At 37.8% G+C, this 17,691-nt stretch overlaps 1 protein-coding gene across 2 annotated transcripts in view; it reads left to right on the top strand.

The window, feature by feature from the left end:
* Positions 1-17,691, top strand: part of caska (calcium/calmodulin-dependent serine protein kinase a) — a 240,132-nt gene that overhangs the window by 197,919 nt on the left and 24,522 nt on the right. For both annotated transcript variants that reach the window (XM_063005494.1, XM_063005493.1), the window contains exons 10-13: positions 5,597-5,696; positions 8,015-8,136; positions 13,574-13,651; positions 14,110-14,190. In XM_063005494.1, the coding sequence (XP_062861564.1) occupies positions 5,597-5,696; positions 8,015-8,136; positions 13,574-13,651; positions 14,110-14,190 (381 nt within the window). The remainder of the gene's footprint in view (positions 1-5,596; positions 5,697-8,014; positions 8,137-13,573; positions 13,652-14,109; positions 14,191-17,691) is intronic.

Below are 17,691 nucleotides of genomic sequence, written 5' to 3'. Positions count from 1 at the left end.
TGAAAAATCAGAGAGAAAGGAAGCGTTTGGCTTTGGCGGACGATAAACTACAGCAGTGACCAGAGGAGTAGGCCCTGACAACTTGAAAGCCAGGTGTTCAAAAGAAAGAGCAGCAGGAAAAGACAAAGTGGTTATTTTAATATCATCCCTATAGACTGCAGCAACACCACCACCTCGCCCTTCCATACGAGGTTCATCAATATACGAGTATCCCATTGGCGTGGTCTGATTTAACATAAAATAATCCAAGGGTTTATGCCAAGTTTCAGTGAGACAGAAAAAGTCTAGTTCACTGTCAGATATAAATTCACTAAGTACAGTACTTTTTGTGTTGAGTGAACGAACATTAAGCAATGCCATTTTCAAGTGGTATTGTTGTGTAGTTGGCTGTGAGGAACGAGGAAGAGAACGGAGATTTGCTAAGTCCACTCCGCGTTTCCTATCCCACTCCGTGGACAGCGTTGTCATGGAGACTACACCGCTACTGGTGTGCAAGGCAGCAGCGCTCTGATGACGTGTTTGCGGAGCGACAGTGCGCACGGCTGACCAGAAGGATGGAATAGCGTTACCGTTTCGAAGATAAACAAGCTTTCTCCGGGAGCCCCTGTGAATATAACGAGGCCGGCGAAGGAGTCCAAGCTGTTTGATGACTGAAATACACGATGGAGTAGTGCAGTTGTTGAACTTCCTCAGCTGGTCAACGGAATAGTTCAACATCGTGCCGATCCCAGGAAAACTCATCCACCGTTCACCACCGGCCGCAGACGCGATGTACAGTAGAAAGAACAAAAAGTATCAAAAGCACAAATAAAAGTATCAAAAGTAACATAAAAGAAATAGATCCACAAGGTGTGTAAAAAGATGAAAACGAAAAACGATAAAAATACAATAAAATACGGTAAAATACGGTAACGGTAGCGGCAGCCAAATGCGCCAGCGTCCACCATCACCATGGCAATCTAGATAGTGAACAGTCAGTAAAAAAACAAGGAGGTGGTTTTAATGTTATGATCAGTGTATATGGGTCAAAGACGAGACGTAACTTTTTAGTGTCCCCACTTGATAAATAATATACAATTATATTAATATAAGTGGATATACCTTCAATCTACTCCATTTGTACATCTTTACTGAAACCTAAAGTAATTTTTACAGAAAATTTATGATTTTTGAAAAAATAACCCTTAAAACCCCCAAAATGTCATTCAGTGCAACGGTCCCCCTTCCTCTTTAAGTAATAAAACATTAAGAAAAAACTAATTAATCTTAAGTCAAACTTAAAATTTACTGCTTTGGCATAATTGTACAAATGTCATGTGTGACATATTAAATAATATTCAATCAGATGTGTTTCAGGATACTTTCAGTCCCCATTTTCCCAATCTTCAGTTGTCATTCAGTACAACGTTAATAAAAAGCCTTATTTTAATATGCAATCAAGCTACTGCAGTCATGTGACCAATTATAACAACAAAAGAAGACTCCTGGGGACCCTTCAGCACACACACGAGGTCAATGCATTTTAACATTATTTGATAAAAATGTCTTTTTACTGACACAGTACATTAAAGAACAAAACTGAGTGTCATTCAGTACAACACAGAAAACGTAATATTACGGTTACTCTTGTAAACAAACAAGGTTATTAACATTTAAATGTGAATATGTGTAGAAATGTCTTTGAGCTAAGGTCAATGTTAGCTTTTGCTAACCACTGGGATAACTGTAAAATGTAAAATTTCTGTCATTCAGTACAACAACAGTCATTCAGTGCAACAGAATTTTGCTGTTGCACTAAATTGACAATGACATTGTTATACTGACTTTATAATGTTTTAAAATTATTTTTAAATATTAAAACCACTTTTTTCCATTCTAGTCTTCCTTAATAAGAGCAGTAATTACAATGAATATTAATAATTATGTTTTGATGAAGTGGTCCCTGAGATTTTGTTATTGTCAAGTACGATGACCTGCCATTCGTTGGGCAGGTACTGCTGTCTGTAGAAGATGAGGTGCAAGTTAGCTGCATGCTACAAAATTGAAACAGAAATTCCTGTGTGTGGCCAAATCCACATGATGAAATTTACTACCTTAAGTCTGATGTCAAAATCACAATCGTAGAACCAAAGCCATGTACAGCAAGAACCTCAAGGTTAACAACAAAAGACTGGAAAACATTTGTTCAGTTCATTAAATAAAATGCGACTTCAAATGGTTTTTACTGCTGAATGAATTTAGATTTACTGCAGCAACTTTTTCACGTGTTATGACACAAATTCTACACTTCCACACTGTTCTGGTGCCTTACAAGTTGTTATGATGGCTTCATTAGCTATGTTTTTAATTGCCTTACTTTTTTCATGATGTAGTAATATTATAACACATACTTGCCACTGGTGTGGCATATTTTCATTCTACTACTGCTACTTTCATCAATAAAGAACTTAAAAACAAATTAAGTCATGAATATTCTGATGTAACAGGATAATTTGGAATATGTCATTCAGTGCAACAAAATCATCATACAGTGCAACAAAAACATTTGCTTAAAATAACTGTAATAAGTAATTATTATATATTTTTTTCATGTGAATGCAAGAGAATCCAGGCCTGCTTCATAGAAAACAGAGTTTGATTAGGTTTCAAATAGAATAGAATGTGTAGCAAAAACATCTTGTATACAAATAAACAAAATCCCAAGACGCATTAGAGTACAAACAATGCACAGAAAATTCAAAACAGAGTAAGTACAGTTTCTTCTGAGGTTTTAAATCTTTTGTAAGAGATATACTAAACTTATAAATTTGAAATGGCTAAGATTGTTCCTTGTGTGTGTATTTTGTCATAAATTAGTCGTTGCACTGAATGACATTTTTGTGCCCTTGTTGTGTGTCAACAACACTAAAATTATCAAATAAGCAAAATGCTGAGAAAAAAAATACATATTTACATAGGTGACACATTTGTGCACAATATTAAATTAAAAAATTATACAATTTAACCATTTAATTTTTTTGGTACTTGGAACACACTATTCGTCTTTCACCCATATACTGTATACTGTAGAAATTTCTGGCAAGTACTGGTTGTGCACTACATGTGACAACAGTCTCTTGTAATCTTTGTATGTCTGTGTCACGGGGTAGGAATCCTTTTCTTACAAAGAAAAACATCCAAGCCTTGGTGCATCAACGAACAGATGTACCTGATATGTGTACCTAACAAAGTGCTTGTTGAGTATATGTTACAAACAACACAGCCTTTCTCCTGTTAGCTAGTACATTACCAGTGGTGTTCTACGTAAGGACTGGGATATGAGACTAAGCATCCTAATTATTTTTGTCTGGTACACACTTCATCAGTGGTTTGTTGGTCCACTAGTGGCTGATACTTTGAGGTAATAATATTTGTGCCAATTGTGCACCTACGCCAAGCAGATTCAGCCAGAGAGTCAGAATCCATCACACAATTGACCTCACTTTAAAAGATGATTTTAAGCAATACTAGTATCATAACAAAAAGAAGCTGTAAGTACCTCGAGGTGACTGGTCACACACCCCAGAAGTGTTGGAACATTTAGCATTTTAAGCCAAAAGCAATTCAGTTAAGTATCACATCAGCTAGTCAACACCAATGAACTGTATTAGTTTAGGGTCAGATTGTTTTTTACCAATTAAATCTTGTTTATAGGCTAAATTGCTTTACTGCCTATTCACATATTGTCTTGTTGCATTGGACATGACTTGCTGTATTTTGTAGATGGTTGTGGTTGATTGTTATATACAGGGTGGGCCATTTATATGGATACACCTAAATAAAATGGGAATGGTTGGTGATATTAACTTCCTGTTTGTGGCACATTAGTATATGGGAGAGGGAAAACTTTTCAAGATGGGTGGTGACCATGGTGGCCATTTTGAAGTCGGCCATTTTGGATCCAACTTTAGTTTTTTCAATGGGAAGGGGGTCATGTGACACATCAAACTTATTGAGAATTTCACAAGAAAAACAATGGTGTGCTTGGTTTTAACATAACTTTATTCTTTCATGAGTTATTTACAAGTTTCTGACCACTTATAAAATGTGTTCAAAGTGCTGCCCATTGTGTTGGATTGTCAATGCAACCCTCTTCTCCCACTCTTCACACACTGATAGCAACACCGCAGAAGAAATGCTAGCACAGGCTTCCAGTATCCGTAGTTTCAGGTGCTGCACATCTCGTATCTTCACAGCATAGACAATTGCCTTCAGATGACCCCAAAGATAAAAGTCTAAGGGGGTCAGATCGGGAGACCTTGGGGGCCATTCAACTGGCCCACAACGACCGATCCACTTTCCAGGAAACTGTTAATCTAGGAATGCTCGGACCTGACACCCATAATGTGGTGGTGCACCATCTTGCTGGAAAAACTCAGGGAACGTGCCAGCTTCAGTGCATAAAGAGGGAAACACATCATCATGTAGCAATTTCAAATATCCAGTGGCCTTGAGGTTTCCATTGATGAAGAATGGCCCCACTATCTTTGTACCCCATATACCACACCATACCATCAATTTTTGTGTTCCAACAGTCTTGGAGGGATCTATCCAATGTGGGTTAGTGTCAGACCAATAGCGGTGGTTTTGTTTGTTAACTTCACCATTCACATAAAAGTTTGCCTCATCACTGAACAAAATGTTCTGTGTAAACTGAGGGTCCTGTTCCAATTTTTGTTTTGCCCATTCTGCAAATTCAGTGCGCCGATCTGGGTCATCCTCGTTGAGATGCTGCAGCAGCTGGAGTTTGTAAGGGTGCCATTTGTGAGTAGCTAATATCCGCCGAAGGGATGTTCGACTGATGCCACTCTCCAGTGACATGCGGCGAGTGCTACGCTGTGGGCTCTTGCTGAATGAAGCTAGGACAGCCACTGATGTTTCTTCATTAGTGACAGTTTTCATGCGTCCACATTTTGGCAAATCCAACACTGAACCAGTTTCACGAAACTTGGCAAGCAGTTTGCTAACTGTAGCATGGGAGATGGGTGGTCTCGTAGGGTGTCTTGCATTGAAATCTGCTGCAATGACCCGGGTACTGCGTTCACCAGACATCAACACAATTTCTATCCGCTCCTCACGTGTTAACCTCTGCGACATGTCAATGGCTGTAAACAAAGAGAAACTTGTAAATAACTCATGAAAGAATAAAGTTACGTTAAAACCAAGCACACCATTGTTTTTCTTGTGAAATTCTCAATAAGTTTGATGTCACATGACCCTCTTCCCATTGAAAAAACTAAAGCCGCCATGGTCACCACCCATCTTGAAAAGTTTTCCCCCTCCCATATACTAATGTGCCACAAACAGGAAGTTAATATCACCAACCATTCCCATTTTATTTAGGTGTATCCATATAAATGGCCCACCCTGAAGATTGTGAAACAAGGAGGTAAAAGGTTTTGAGTGAAAATAAGGAAAACCGTGTTTTTGCTCAAAACAATTATAAAGAAACCAATTTGGCTCACTTGGCAGTAAAAACACAGCAATTCACTGGTGAAATAGTGTGTCTGCCAGAGCTTACCAAACAAAGTTCAAATACTCGGCTTCTTGTGTTTAGGGTGCTGTGTTGGCAGCTGTATCCAGCCACAAGTTCAGCTCATTCTATGGTGACCCACCGGAGGACCTGGCCGACTTTTCTGAAGATTCCACTTCATCTGGTACTTATTTAAAATGTACCATGCTTACAGAAATGTGCACTGTTTTTCTTTTTTTAAATTCTAATAATTACTGATACAGATAGATACGAATTTTTGCTTATTTTGTAGAAATGGTATTTCATCTAGTTGTCTAGCTTTATTACATTGCATTAGCTGTTGCATTGTTGATTCTATTCCTTTCGTTGCATCTTTTAACATGCAAAAAGTCTCACATCCTGTTTGCAGACAGCCAACTGCACAACAAATTATAAACAGATTTCAAAAAACGGATTATAAAAACTTACATATTTTATAAATAAACATTTTACTGGCAGGTGGCTTTTGAATCATAGATACACAAATGTATTCTACATTCTACTGCTAAAATGCTACCTTTTCATTACCATTTTAGTGTCATTGTAGTTCTAAGAGGGATTTACCACTTAAGTAACATCTACATCATACATGTCTCAAGAATTTATTACAGTATTTTAAATTACAAATCGCAAACCTCAAAACTTTGCAACGACTACCTAAAGACCAAAGATTACTCCTGTCATTGACTCCTGTCATTGACTTTCCTTCACAGTCATACTCGGGCCAAGCATTCAGTCGCAAGATGTTTTTTGGAAGCTTTAATATAATGCTAGTATAACATGGATAATTGGATTTTGCACAAACTTGGGAAGTCTTTGCCAGCTCAAGGGGGACATACAAAATGTTAAGAAATTCTATAATAAGGCACCCAGGTGGCGCAGCGGGATATTCCACTAGCACACCAGCGCCAAGATTCTGAACTCCTCGGTTTGAAATTCGGCATTGCCACCAATCGGCTGGGCGCCATTTAGCGCAGAATGCATGGGTGAAAAAGGGTTCCACCAAGGGCTGCACGCGGGTTGGAGGAGGCGTGAGCAGCAATATACCCACCTCGACTGCAATCAGGGATCCCCCAGCAGTGGAAGACAAACTGACAACTCTAAATTGGGAAAAAATGGGAGAAAATGCATAAATAGAAAGGAGAAATAAAATTCTAAAATGTGTGTACTTTTTTCCAAGATTTTGCATTTTACTTGAATTGTTATGCTAATTAAATTGTTTTGTAATGAAAATATTGTATTTTTAAGTAAAATGCCAATTGTAAGTTTAAAATATATAATAATTTATTTGTATGTACAGTACAGGCCAAAAGTTTGGACACACCTTCTCATTCCTGTGGTTTCTCTTAATTTTTTTAAATTTTCTACATTGTAGATTAATACTAAAGACATCCAAACTATGAAGGAACACATATGGAATTATGTAGTAAACAAAAAAGTGTTAAACAAACCAGAATATGTTTTATATTTTAGATTCTTCAACGTAGCCATCTTTTGCTTTAATGACAGATTTGCACACTCTTTGAAATTTTCTCAACCAGCTTTATTAGGTTTCCACCTGGAATGGTTTTCAATGAATGTTTGTGCCTTGTCTAGAGTGAATTTTTGGAATTTGTTGCTTTTTTTATGTGTTTGAGACCATCAGTTGGGTTGTGCAGAGGTAGAGTTGGTAAAATATAAAACATATTCTGGTTTGTTTAACACTTTTTGGTTCACTACATAATTCTTCATAGTTTGGATGTCTTCAGTATTAATCTACAATGTAGAAAATAAAAATAATCAAGAAAAAACATTGAAGAGAAGGTGTGTCCAAACTTTTGGCTGGTGTGTCCAAACTTTTGGCCTGTACTGTATGTAGAAGGTTGACAAAATATTGGGTGTCCTGAATGGTTTGTGTTGGATTATTTTAGGATTATTTTTGAGGCATTAAAGCATTTGCAACATAGGTTGCACCGAGTCCTGTAAATCCGCTGACATTGTGGATTAAAAACATACTTTGAGAAATTAATCAAGATTTGGGAAATGTGGTAGAAGTTGAATAATTCACCCAAATATCGGGGGTTGGTAGCATACAATTTTATTTAAAGTGGTGGGATCTGTGCATTGTGTCTCCGTATTGGTGACGCCTCTGTGCTTAAGCTTGAATTTAAGGTTACTGTAATCAAAATGCAGCATTTTTTAAATTCTGAATATATGTTTTGTGATTGCAGTACTAGTTTCTTTTTGTAAATTTAATGTTTATTGCTTGTCTTAATGCTGGCCCCGCCCAAGGACTGCTAGCAGCAGAAAGTAGGTGTCTACATATGGATCTTTGTTTCACTCTTTTTCTGTTATCATGTCTACCTTATTTACTGTTTCATGTTTTATTCTGCAGTGCTTTATAAAAAAAATTCATACCCATGTTTCATGTTCAGAGAGGGGCTAAATGTACTTCCTGCTTCCTGTGTGTTTGATTTTATCTAGGGGCTGTATCACAGGTTCTAGATAGCCTGGAGGAGATCCATGCACTGACAGATTGCAGTGAGAAAGACCTAGATTTTCTGCATAGTGTCTTTCAGGATCAGCATCTCCACACGCTACTGGATGTATGTATTTATTTTACCAACATTTACATTTACACATGTACAGTGTATCACAAAAGTGAGTACACCCCTCACATTTCTGCAAATATTTCATTAGATCTTTTCATGGGACAACACTATAGACATGAAACTTGTATATAACTTAGAGTAGTCAGTGTACAACTTGTATAGCAGTGTAGATTTACTGTCTTCTGAAAATAACTCAACACACAGCCATTAATGTCTAAATGGCTGGCAACATAAGTGAGTACACCCCACAGTGAACATGTCCAAATTGTGCCCAAAGTGTCAATATTTTGTGTGACCACCATTATTATCCAGCACTGCCTTAACCCTCCTGGGCATGGAATTCACCAGAGCTGCACAGGTTGCTACTGGAATCCTCTTCCACTCCTCCATGATGACATCACGGAGCTGGTGGATGTTAGACACCTTGAACTCCTCCACCTTCCACTTGAGGATGCGCCACAGGTGCTCAATTGGGTTTAGTCCATCACCTTTACCTTCAGCTTCAGTTTTCGAAGGGAGGGGATCATGCTCTGTTTCAGAATGTCACAGTACATGTTGGAATTCATGTTTCCCTCAATGAACTACAGCTCCCCAGTGCCAGCAACACTCATGCAGCCCAAGACCATGATGCTACCACCACCATGCTTGACTGTAGGCAAGATACAGTTGTCTTGGTACTTCTCACCAGGGCGCCGCCACACATGCTGGACACCATCTGAGCCAAACAAGTTTATCTTGGTCTCGTCAGACCACAGGGCATTCCAGTAATCCATGTATGAGAGAATTGTACCCAAAACACCAAATTTAACAGCCCTGCTCCCCATTTACACATGGGACCTTGACACTTGACACCAGGGAGGGACAACGACACATTTGGTCACAATTTGGACATGTTCACTGTGGGGTGTACTCACTTATGTTGCCAGCTATTTGGACATTAATGGCTGTGTGTTGAGTTATTTTCAGAAGACAGTAAATCTACACTGCTATACAAGCTGTACACTGACTACTCTAAGTTATATCCAAGTTTCATGTCTATAGTGTTGTCCCATGAAAAGATATAATGAAATATTTGCAGAAATGTGAGGGGTGTACTCACTTTTGTGATACACTGTATCTATGCAAATGCGTGCCCCCCTCCCCACCTTTTACTACCCAACACACACAGACATTATGAAACAAAATCTAGTGACAATAGATGGCTAAATCCTGTGTTATTTTCTCCTGCCACTGAACCAGATTTTGGTTTTCAATGTATGACTTTTCTGGGGTATAAATCTAAAGGGATACAGAGGCCAATTCATTCATATGGGAAGGTTTAGAGAATTCACAAATAAAAAAAGACAAAAGTATATCCATGCTCTTGACTAAATCAGTGTTTATACAGAAATGTAGCCATGGCCTTTCCAGTCCTCTGAATATTTGTATGGTGGATACATAGAGAGGACCTAGTACTCTGGTGGATCTGGAGAGATAGTTTCTTTTGCTAATGGATGGAAGCACAACAGTGTTACATGCGGTGTGCCTGTTGGTTTCTTTGAATAAATTAACTTCAAATAAAGGTTACATTTTTCTCATATTTAGAGTGTCTGATTAATTATATTAACCACAATACATTACATTGCAATACAATTTGTCATGCTTGTTTTTACCAAGGGTGTCTATGATTTCTGAGCTGACTGTATGGACACACACACATCTACATCTGAATGTAATTGGCCTGTGTCTTTGTATTCATTAAATAGTGTAGCAGTGGCTGTTTTGTCTGTGTATGAATTACTTGCAGTGTGTGCTCTAATTGAGGGAGTTTGAAAGGTTCCATAAGAGAAAAGAGCACTGCAGAACATTTGCAAAGCAGCATTTGCAAAGCAGTCTCCATGTACAGAAAGGAAAAGAAAACACAGGGTTGGGCCTAAGTCTTTTGCTAGTACCAAGTGGGCAGTGTCTGTTGGATATTGTGAATGAACATGTACCATTAAAAACTCAACTCCTGCTCTGAAAAGCCAGGGAAACAATAGCACCTATTGTCAGTCATGGTCCTTTCAGTGCCATGGCTCCAGCCGGATCTGCCAGTCTGATGAGCTTCTCCAGACAGTAAGAAATTGCCATCCGTCCTGTCAGTGCAGTGAAGAGAGAGGTTAGTTTTGCTGTAAGTTTTAATCTAATCTAAATCTGAAGGCAGCTGCAAGAGCTGTCAAGGCAGTTGTAGCAGTGTCTGTGGTCTGGGCCTGGTTATTCTGCTGGTGATGGCTGGTGAGCGTGTACCTTTTCTTTTTTCTTTTTTTTTGCTTGGTTTATATTCTAGTCTGGGTTTTTTCTCATCAAAGAAGTTTTGTTTTCTAGTATTTTTCTCTGTTTTAGATTTCACTTGGGAAAATAGTGATGTGGTTTTTGACTAAATGTATCTAATTTCTCTGTGTTTATTCATGTATTTTGCTGTACATTCTTTGTTAATAGGTGGGTGTGTTTGCTCTTTGTGTAATTTTCTGTTGCATTACAGCCTTAAATCTGTCTGTCATCACATCAGACACACAGACATGTTGCATCCATAGTGTACTGTGTGCTATTTCATTATTTTTTATAAGGTTCTATTTGCATGAGCATTCAAATTAGACTTAAAGTTAAAAGTTTTAAAAATCATTTTAATATTTTTTAAATTTTTACAAGCAAAATTGTTACAAGCTTTTTAAAATATTTATTAAGATAAATAAAAAATAAAAAATAAAGCACAATACAGCTGACCAGCCCTTGCTGCTGAAAAGTTTTCCTTAAACATTATAAAACCACCACTATATTTCACAGTGTAGTGTTAGCTAGCTGTAAGAATTATGCCACACATTCCATTTAAGATGAAGGACGGTAAAACACACTAGCACACCAGAGCTGACATTTCGAACTCATCGGTTGGAGACTAAGCTCTGCCATCCGGCAGGCTGGGCACCTACATGAACAACAATTGGCTGTTGTTCATACAGGGTGGAAGCCGGACAGGTAACTCCTCATAACTGAGGCGATTATGAACTCTGCTGGCTGATTGATGGCGTCTGCAGTCAAGGAATAATGCATTGATCAGGGTGTGGCTCTCCGTACACAAAGCTGATTCACATATGAACTTGCTACTGCGCACGTGTTGGAGGTTGCGTGCGTCAGTCTCGCTCTCCTCAATCAGGGCGGGGATCAGCATCAGTAGTAAGGAAGCATAATGCGATTGGGTAATTGGATATGCTAAAAGTCTGGAGAAAAATGTGAGAGAATGCATAAACAACTCTAGCAGATTTAGGCAGCATTGCCATGTTATTGTTTTTTGTTCACTTCTTTATAATCGACTGAACTGAGCTTCGAGGTGTGTTCATTGCCTTTTAGATGGTCCAGGTGGGGGGCCCTGTCAACTGAATGTAAAAGGGTGGTTGACTTAAATCAATGCAGTGTAGCCAAATAAATCATAAGTTAATGTTATAATTGGTTTTTTTGGGCTAGTGGTAATAACAAATATACAACCCCAAATCAGAAAAAGTTGGGACAGTATGGAAAATGCAAATAAAATGAAAATGCAGTGTTCCTTACATTTACTTTTTATTTTATGTTTTGTCTGCTCAACTTCATTTCATTTGTTAATATACCTCTATTCCTGCATTTCAAGCCTGCAACACATTCCAAAAAAAAATTGGGACGGGGCAATTTAGGGCTAGTAATGAGGTGAAAAAAACTAAATGATGTAATTCCAAACAGGTGATGTCAACAGTTGATTGTAATCATGGTTTGGTACAAAAGCTGCATCCAGGAAAGGCTGAGTCTTTGATGAGCAAAGATGATCAGATGATCTCCAGTTTGTCAACAAATGTGTGAGAAAATTATTAAAATGTTGAAAAACAAAGTACCTTAAAGGAAGATTGGAATGGATTTGCATATTTCTCCCTCTACAGTGCATAATATCATTAAACAATTTAAGTAATCGGTAGGATTTTAAGCTGAACGCCTGTGATCATTGATCCCTCAGACGGCACTGCATCAAGAACTGCCACTCAAAAATAGCTGATATCACCACATGGGTGAGGCAAACCTTTATCAAGCACTACAATACACAGTTACATGCACAAATGCCACTTAAACTTTACTGTGCAAAAAAGAAACCTTATGTTAACCATGTCCAGAAGCGGCGTTGACTTCTCTGGGCTCAGAGGCATCTAGGATGGACCATCACACAGTGGAAACGTATTTAATGAGTATGCATGCATAAACATACGTGACGGCAACGTTAATAATTGTTCCATTCTGCTCTGTTTCTTATGCTTTTAAGTAGGGGTGGTGTAAACAATGTCTTCAGAATGTTACTGTGCACTTGCAGTACAGCTGAAAGTGTCATTATCTCATTATCTCACAATTTTTCACAGTTTTAGTTGGTGTCTAAATCACTGTAAACTTTACCCTGGGTTGTGAATGCAGCACTGTCGAAAATGTATCAACTTCTTTTGATAGCCTTGATGAACGGCCTTGATTGCCTATTGCCCGTAAAAAAATTAAACCCATTTCCATAAATAATTAGGACCACACTACAGTGTAAGTTCATCTCAGAAAAGCTTGACCCCAAAGAAGGTTTTAAATGCAGTGCTTACTGTGAAGGCTAGTTGCTGTTTAGACTATTTGCTATTTATAAGTGGTGATTTGCAATCCAACCCAATTTTACTAATTTTTATACCATCATTTACAATCATGACATAATTACCTATTAACTATTCATCTATTCACCTGGTAAATTACAAAAAATAGGTGTCCTAACTAAGAAGCAGATGTGTTGATTTAAAAATGGATCAGAAATGTATTTTCAAATGCAGGAAGCCAGAAGCAGGCCTCATGTTTTATTTAAATGCATTAAAAATAAATACATAAATAAAACACTGCATTTTTATTTTATTTGTATTTTCCTTACTGTCCCAACTTTTTCTGATTTGGGGTTGTAATTAAGGAAACTAACATCAGACCGATTCAAGACATATTACCTGATGTGTTTATCATTTGAGTCAGATTTGAAAATACTAAGCTACTGGACTTGTTTGTTTGTTGTGAATTTTATCTCAGAAAGGTTGGAATTGTTTCTGTGCTTAGGTAAAACCATGTGTTTTAGGCCCCTCTTCAAAATGTATTTTAACAAAAGATGCATTTTCACTGACCCATCACTGTCTTATAGCTATTAACAGCATATTTGTTTTGTAATGAAGAAAGCTTACACATGCTTACCTCAAAAGAGAATATGATTCTAATGCCTATATCTTAATTTTAAATCCAAACATGGCTTGAGAGAATTTTTGTTTTGAGTGGCCATTTTGAATATTTCATCAAATAGTTATTTTTAATTAATGTGTTTTATATATATACAAAATCAGATTTTTTCCATTATCTAACAACAAGTTGTTGTTGTTGTTGTTGCTTTCAGCTTTATGACAAGATAAACTCCAACTCCTCTCCACAGAGCAGAAATCTTCCAAATGATGCCGTTCAGAGAGCTAAAGAGGTTAGTACAACCTCTTATAAAACATACTCCAGACACCCGGGCATCTATTAATTATTTTATTCATTATGAAATGTATTATTTCTAGGGATTCATAGGGATGATTTACTAATTTTCTAATGATTTACTAATTAACTGATTACTGATATGTGACATATGTGATATGGTGACATAGGGTATTGAGTATGATAATAGGTAGTGGAATTAGTGACATGACATATAAGTTCGGACTGGTCTGGACTTTAGACTCACCCCAAACAAACACACACATACGCACACACATTTTGCAGAGAGCTGTTACATGTCAGTGGTGTTTATGTTAAACAAGTGCTAACATTAAGCCTGCAGTGATGCTAGAAATGGGTGTGGGTTTTAATTTGTTGGTTTTACAGTGCCAGCAGTCTGACCAAGATTTCATTGAAAGAGATTGAAAAAAAATCTGACATTTCTACCCTCTGCAGGTACTAGAGGAGATTTCCTGCTATCCAGAGAACACAGATGCTAAAGAGCTCAGAAGAATCCTAACCCAGCCCCATTTTATGGTAAGTTAGCTAAAAAAAATCTTCTATAAACTATGCTTGCAACAATGAGAATGGCTAAACTCAGTTAACCTGTCGCTCACTCACTCAATTAGTCAATTCAGTCTTAAAAAGTGCAAGTGTACTAATCTAGTCATTCCATATTCCCCAATAAAATTTTTTCCATTATGCTGGATGAGGAGAGCCACAGACTTGTACCTGCCCACACTGACAAGCATGCAGTCTCCGGCTGATTCTTTACACCAGCCAGCAGTGGATTCTTAGAGAAAGACATAACACGTAGATAGTCATGCCATGCTTATGCATACATAGCTATAAAAAAAAATCTGAAAGAGTTGATGTAAAAATAAAACTATGCAAAAGTCCATACTTTTGAGCAGACATGTTTTCTTAGCATGATGAAATTACTTTCTATAATTTTACATTTTATTGTTTCTCTTGCCGGTGACCATGTGGTACCAAAGTACCCAAAATAAATTTGCTTGCCCTTTATGACAGGTCACCAGTAGAACAGAGCAGTGTTATCTCAGCGTTTAAGGCGCACCACTGGTAATTAGAAAGTTACTGGTTTAAGAACATGCAAACTTCACACAGAAAGGACCCAGACCACCTCATGTGGGAATCAAACCCAAGACAGCACTACCCACTGCACCACCATGCCACCCGTGTACACCAAATGACTTTAGAAAATGACCTGCACCCACAAAATAATTATCTGTTTTAGAAAGCATGAGATGTTTTAATATTTTATCATAAAAAAATATTAATACTTAGTAATTAAGCGTTATGTCATGTCTGAAGGGAACAGATGCCAGGAGGAATAATGTCAGCTCTGAATGTTGAATCACACCGTGAGGGTGTACTTTGGTAGACACAGACAGGTTGTGTTAGCAAGCATTAAAAATCAGCAATACAGTGCAACTTATTATCTAATATTAGCATTTACTAAGAAAGGAACAGAGGAAGAACCAAAACTATGGTGAAAAGCAGACATTTGCAATCAAATGCAAAATGATTAGTGCTTATAAACACTGCTGATATATATAAAGTGCTTAAAGGTTTTGGTTTGAGGTGATACCTGGTCTAAAAAGTAGGGATGTCCCGATCACGTTTTTTTGTTCCCGATCCCGATCCGATACCGAGTCTCAAACCGATACTTGTATTTTCTAGATATTGTCTAGATAAGAACTAGATAATACTGTTCACACAGTGCACACTTCAAGTACATTACAGTTATTCAAATTAATCCAATGTATATGTTTAACAACTGAATAGCTCTGCAGTGCTGTAGGAAAAAAATGCCTGCATCCAAGCTATTGCTTAATGTTCTTTTATTTTTACAAAATAAAAGTAAACAAACTTAGTTCAGCATTGTAGTAGTAAAACTAGAACACTCAAAATGAAGTGAAGGTTCTTTTTGAGGAAAATCAGCATCTCTGCCTTGTTAGCAGACAGCCGGTTCCTCTTCTCATCATATGATAATAAACTCGCTGTATTCGTCTGAGTGTTTATTTTTTAGGTGCCATATAAAATTGGTAGTAATTGTAGATCGTTTGGTTAAATGATATCTTGTTTGTTTCTTATGAGCCACCGTACTTGTATGCGTGTTGTAACTGTAACAAACTTTTCTGTGGTTGTATTGTGACAATGGTTTGATGGACGTTTCTACGCGAAGTGTGTTTTGACCCTTTGGGGCTTCCATAGTGCATGGAATAGCGTGCTTGGCTAACGCGATGACTCTAGCTGTCCGCTATTCGGTACCGTAACAGAAGAAGTTAATAAAGTGTTATGCTCCCGACAATTTGTGAATATACCGTGTATTTATTTCTTTATTAAGCAAGTGCATCACTACGACGCTCGGTTACATAACTAAGCCAATCAGAGTGCTTGATACTGAGATGTCGTTCAGCCTTGTAACACGTAAACTCGTAAAAGCTGTATGTTATGGACTCTGAGGTTTTCATACTCGGATTAAAAGTTATTGTTTTGTAAACCGGTGTGATCCTTGACTCACACACCATATAAATAGTAAAATTCTACAGTAATGAACGAAGCTCTGCTCCTACCGCCTCGTGAAACGCTCGCATTGCAGACATTACACTTCGCTGTTGGACTTGTTTCACTTTCCAATTGAAAGTATTTCCACACAGCGGACATGCTGACGTAAGACAAATGATCGGATAGTTAAAGGAAATGTTTTGCTGTGAGTTGTAAATGTGTGAATGAAAATGAAAGATGCATGGAGAGTTTCCAGAAAAATAAAAGAGTGCTGACATTTTTTGTCAGTGAAAACCAGAGCAAACCCCACGGTTCGGCGACAAAGAGGACAAGTGAAGTCACAATATAAATAGAAGGCCAGGGGTGCCCAATACGTTGATCACGATCTACCAGTTGACACGCTGGTGCACTGTGCGAACATTCAAACAGTTCAATGTGATTGACTTGAAATGTGGCCACTGTTTCTTTAATTTGTGGTTTGTTACCATAGCTACTCCTCAGTCTAAAGCACTGCTTTTTTGCATTTTTTCTTTTGTAACCTACACTGTTTGTGAGTGCGCAACCAAGCACAGAGAAACCAAAAAGGTTCAAAGACCACTGCAAAGACGGCTGTTTTGTTCATATGTGGAAGAAGCTGACGGAGAATATCCAGATCTCAGGTTACATACAGAAATTTAAACCCAACAATCTGACATTCATATGAAGTCAAGGGCCTCTGCTGGACAATTTTTGAACTTGTCGGCTGAGGAAAAATATCCAAACATAAGAAAGAATATGTGCCACATATGTATTTGACAGCATTTTTGGATCAACCTACCTGTGTGAATCAGCCTTTTTCAACATGTAAATAATATCAGTCCACCCTTACTGATAAACACTTGAAAAACTGCTTGAGAATTGGCATCAGCAGCTGTTGTCCAGACTACATAAACCCAGCTGACACCATTTAGAGCAAATCATTAGAATAAGGTTAGTGTGATTTTTCAGTCACTTGCCCTGTAATGCTGAATATCAATAGAGGCACCTGAAGTGCATTTAAAAAAGCTACAACCTTTAAAAGTAGTTCGCGATGACCTGTTGAATGAAATAGTAGATCTCAAGCTATGAAAGTATGGGCACCCCTGTAGAAGACCATACCACTTGGAGCGCATCAGGGTCATCAGTTATCCTCACCTGCATGCTCCCTCTGCTATCCATAAGTGACATGGCAGATGGGCATGATTCTGTAAATCATTGACTGACATAACAGACATGAGCACCCTGCTATATTTTGACTCGTTAGAGTTAAAGCTGAAAGCTAGGACCAGTGCTATGGGTGAGTCTGAGGACGCCAGGTCGGGTCAAGCCAGTCAGATGTCTGCATTCCACCCCTCTATCACCCTTATTTTAAATGATCTATAGAAAAATAGAAACTTAATATATTTAACCTTAAAACAGTCTGTCTTTGTTTTTTATTAAAAAAATTTTATTAAATCCTGCCTGAAAAACAACTGTTTGACTGTCCAA

Source organism: Trichomycterus rosablanca, chromosome 12, assembly GCF_030014385.1.
Source record: "Trichomycterus rosablanca isolate fTriRos1 chromosome 12, fTriRos1.hap1, whole genome shotgun sequence".
Lineage (NCBI taxonomy): Eukaryota > Metazoa > Chordata > Actinopteri > Siluriformes > Trichomycteridae > Trichomycterus > Trichomycterus rosablanca.
The sequence above is the reverse complement of the archived record's forward strand: the minus strand, read 5'-3'. Positions and strand labels throughout refer to the sequence as shown.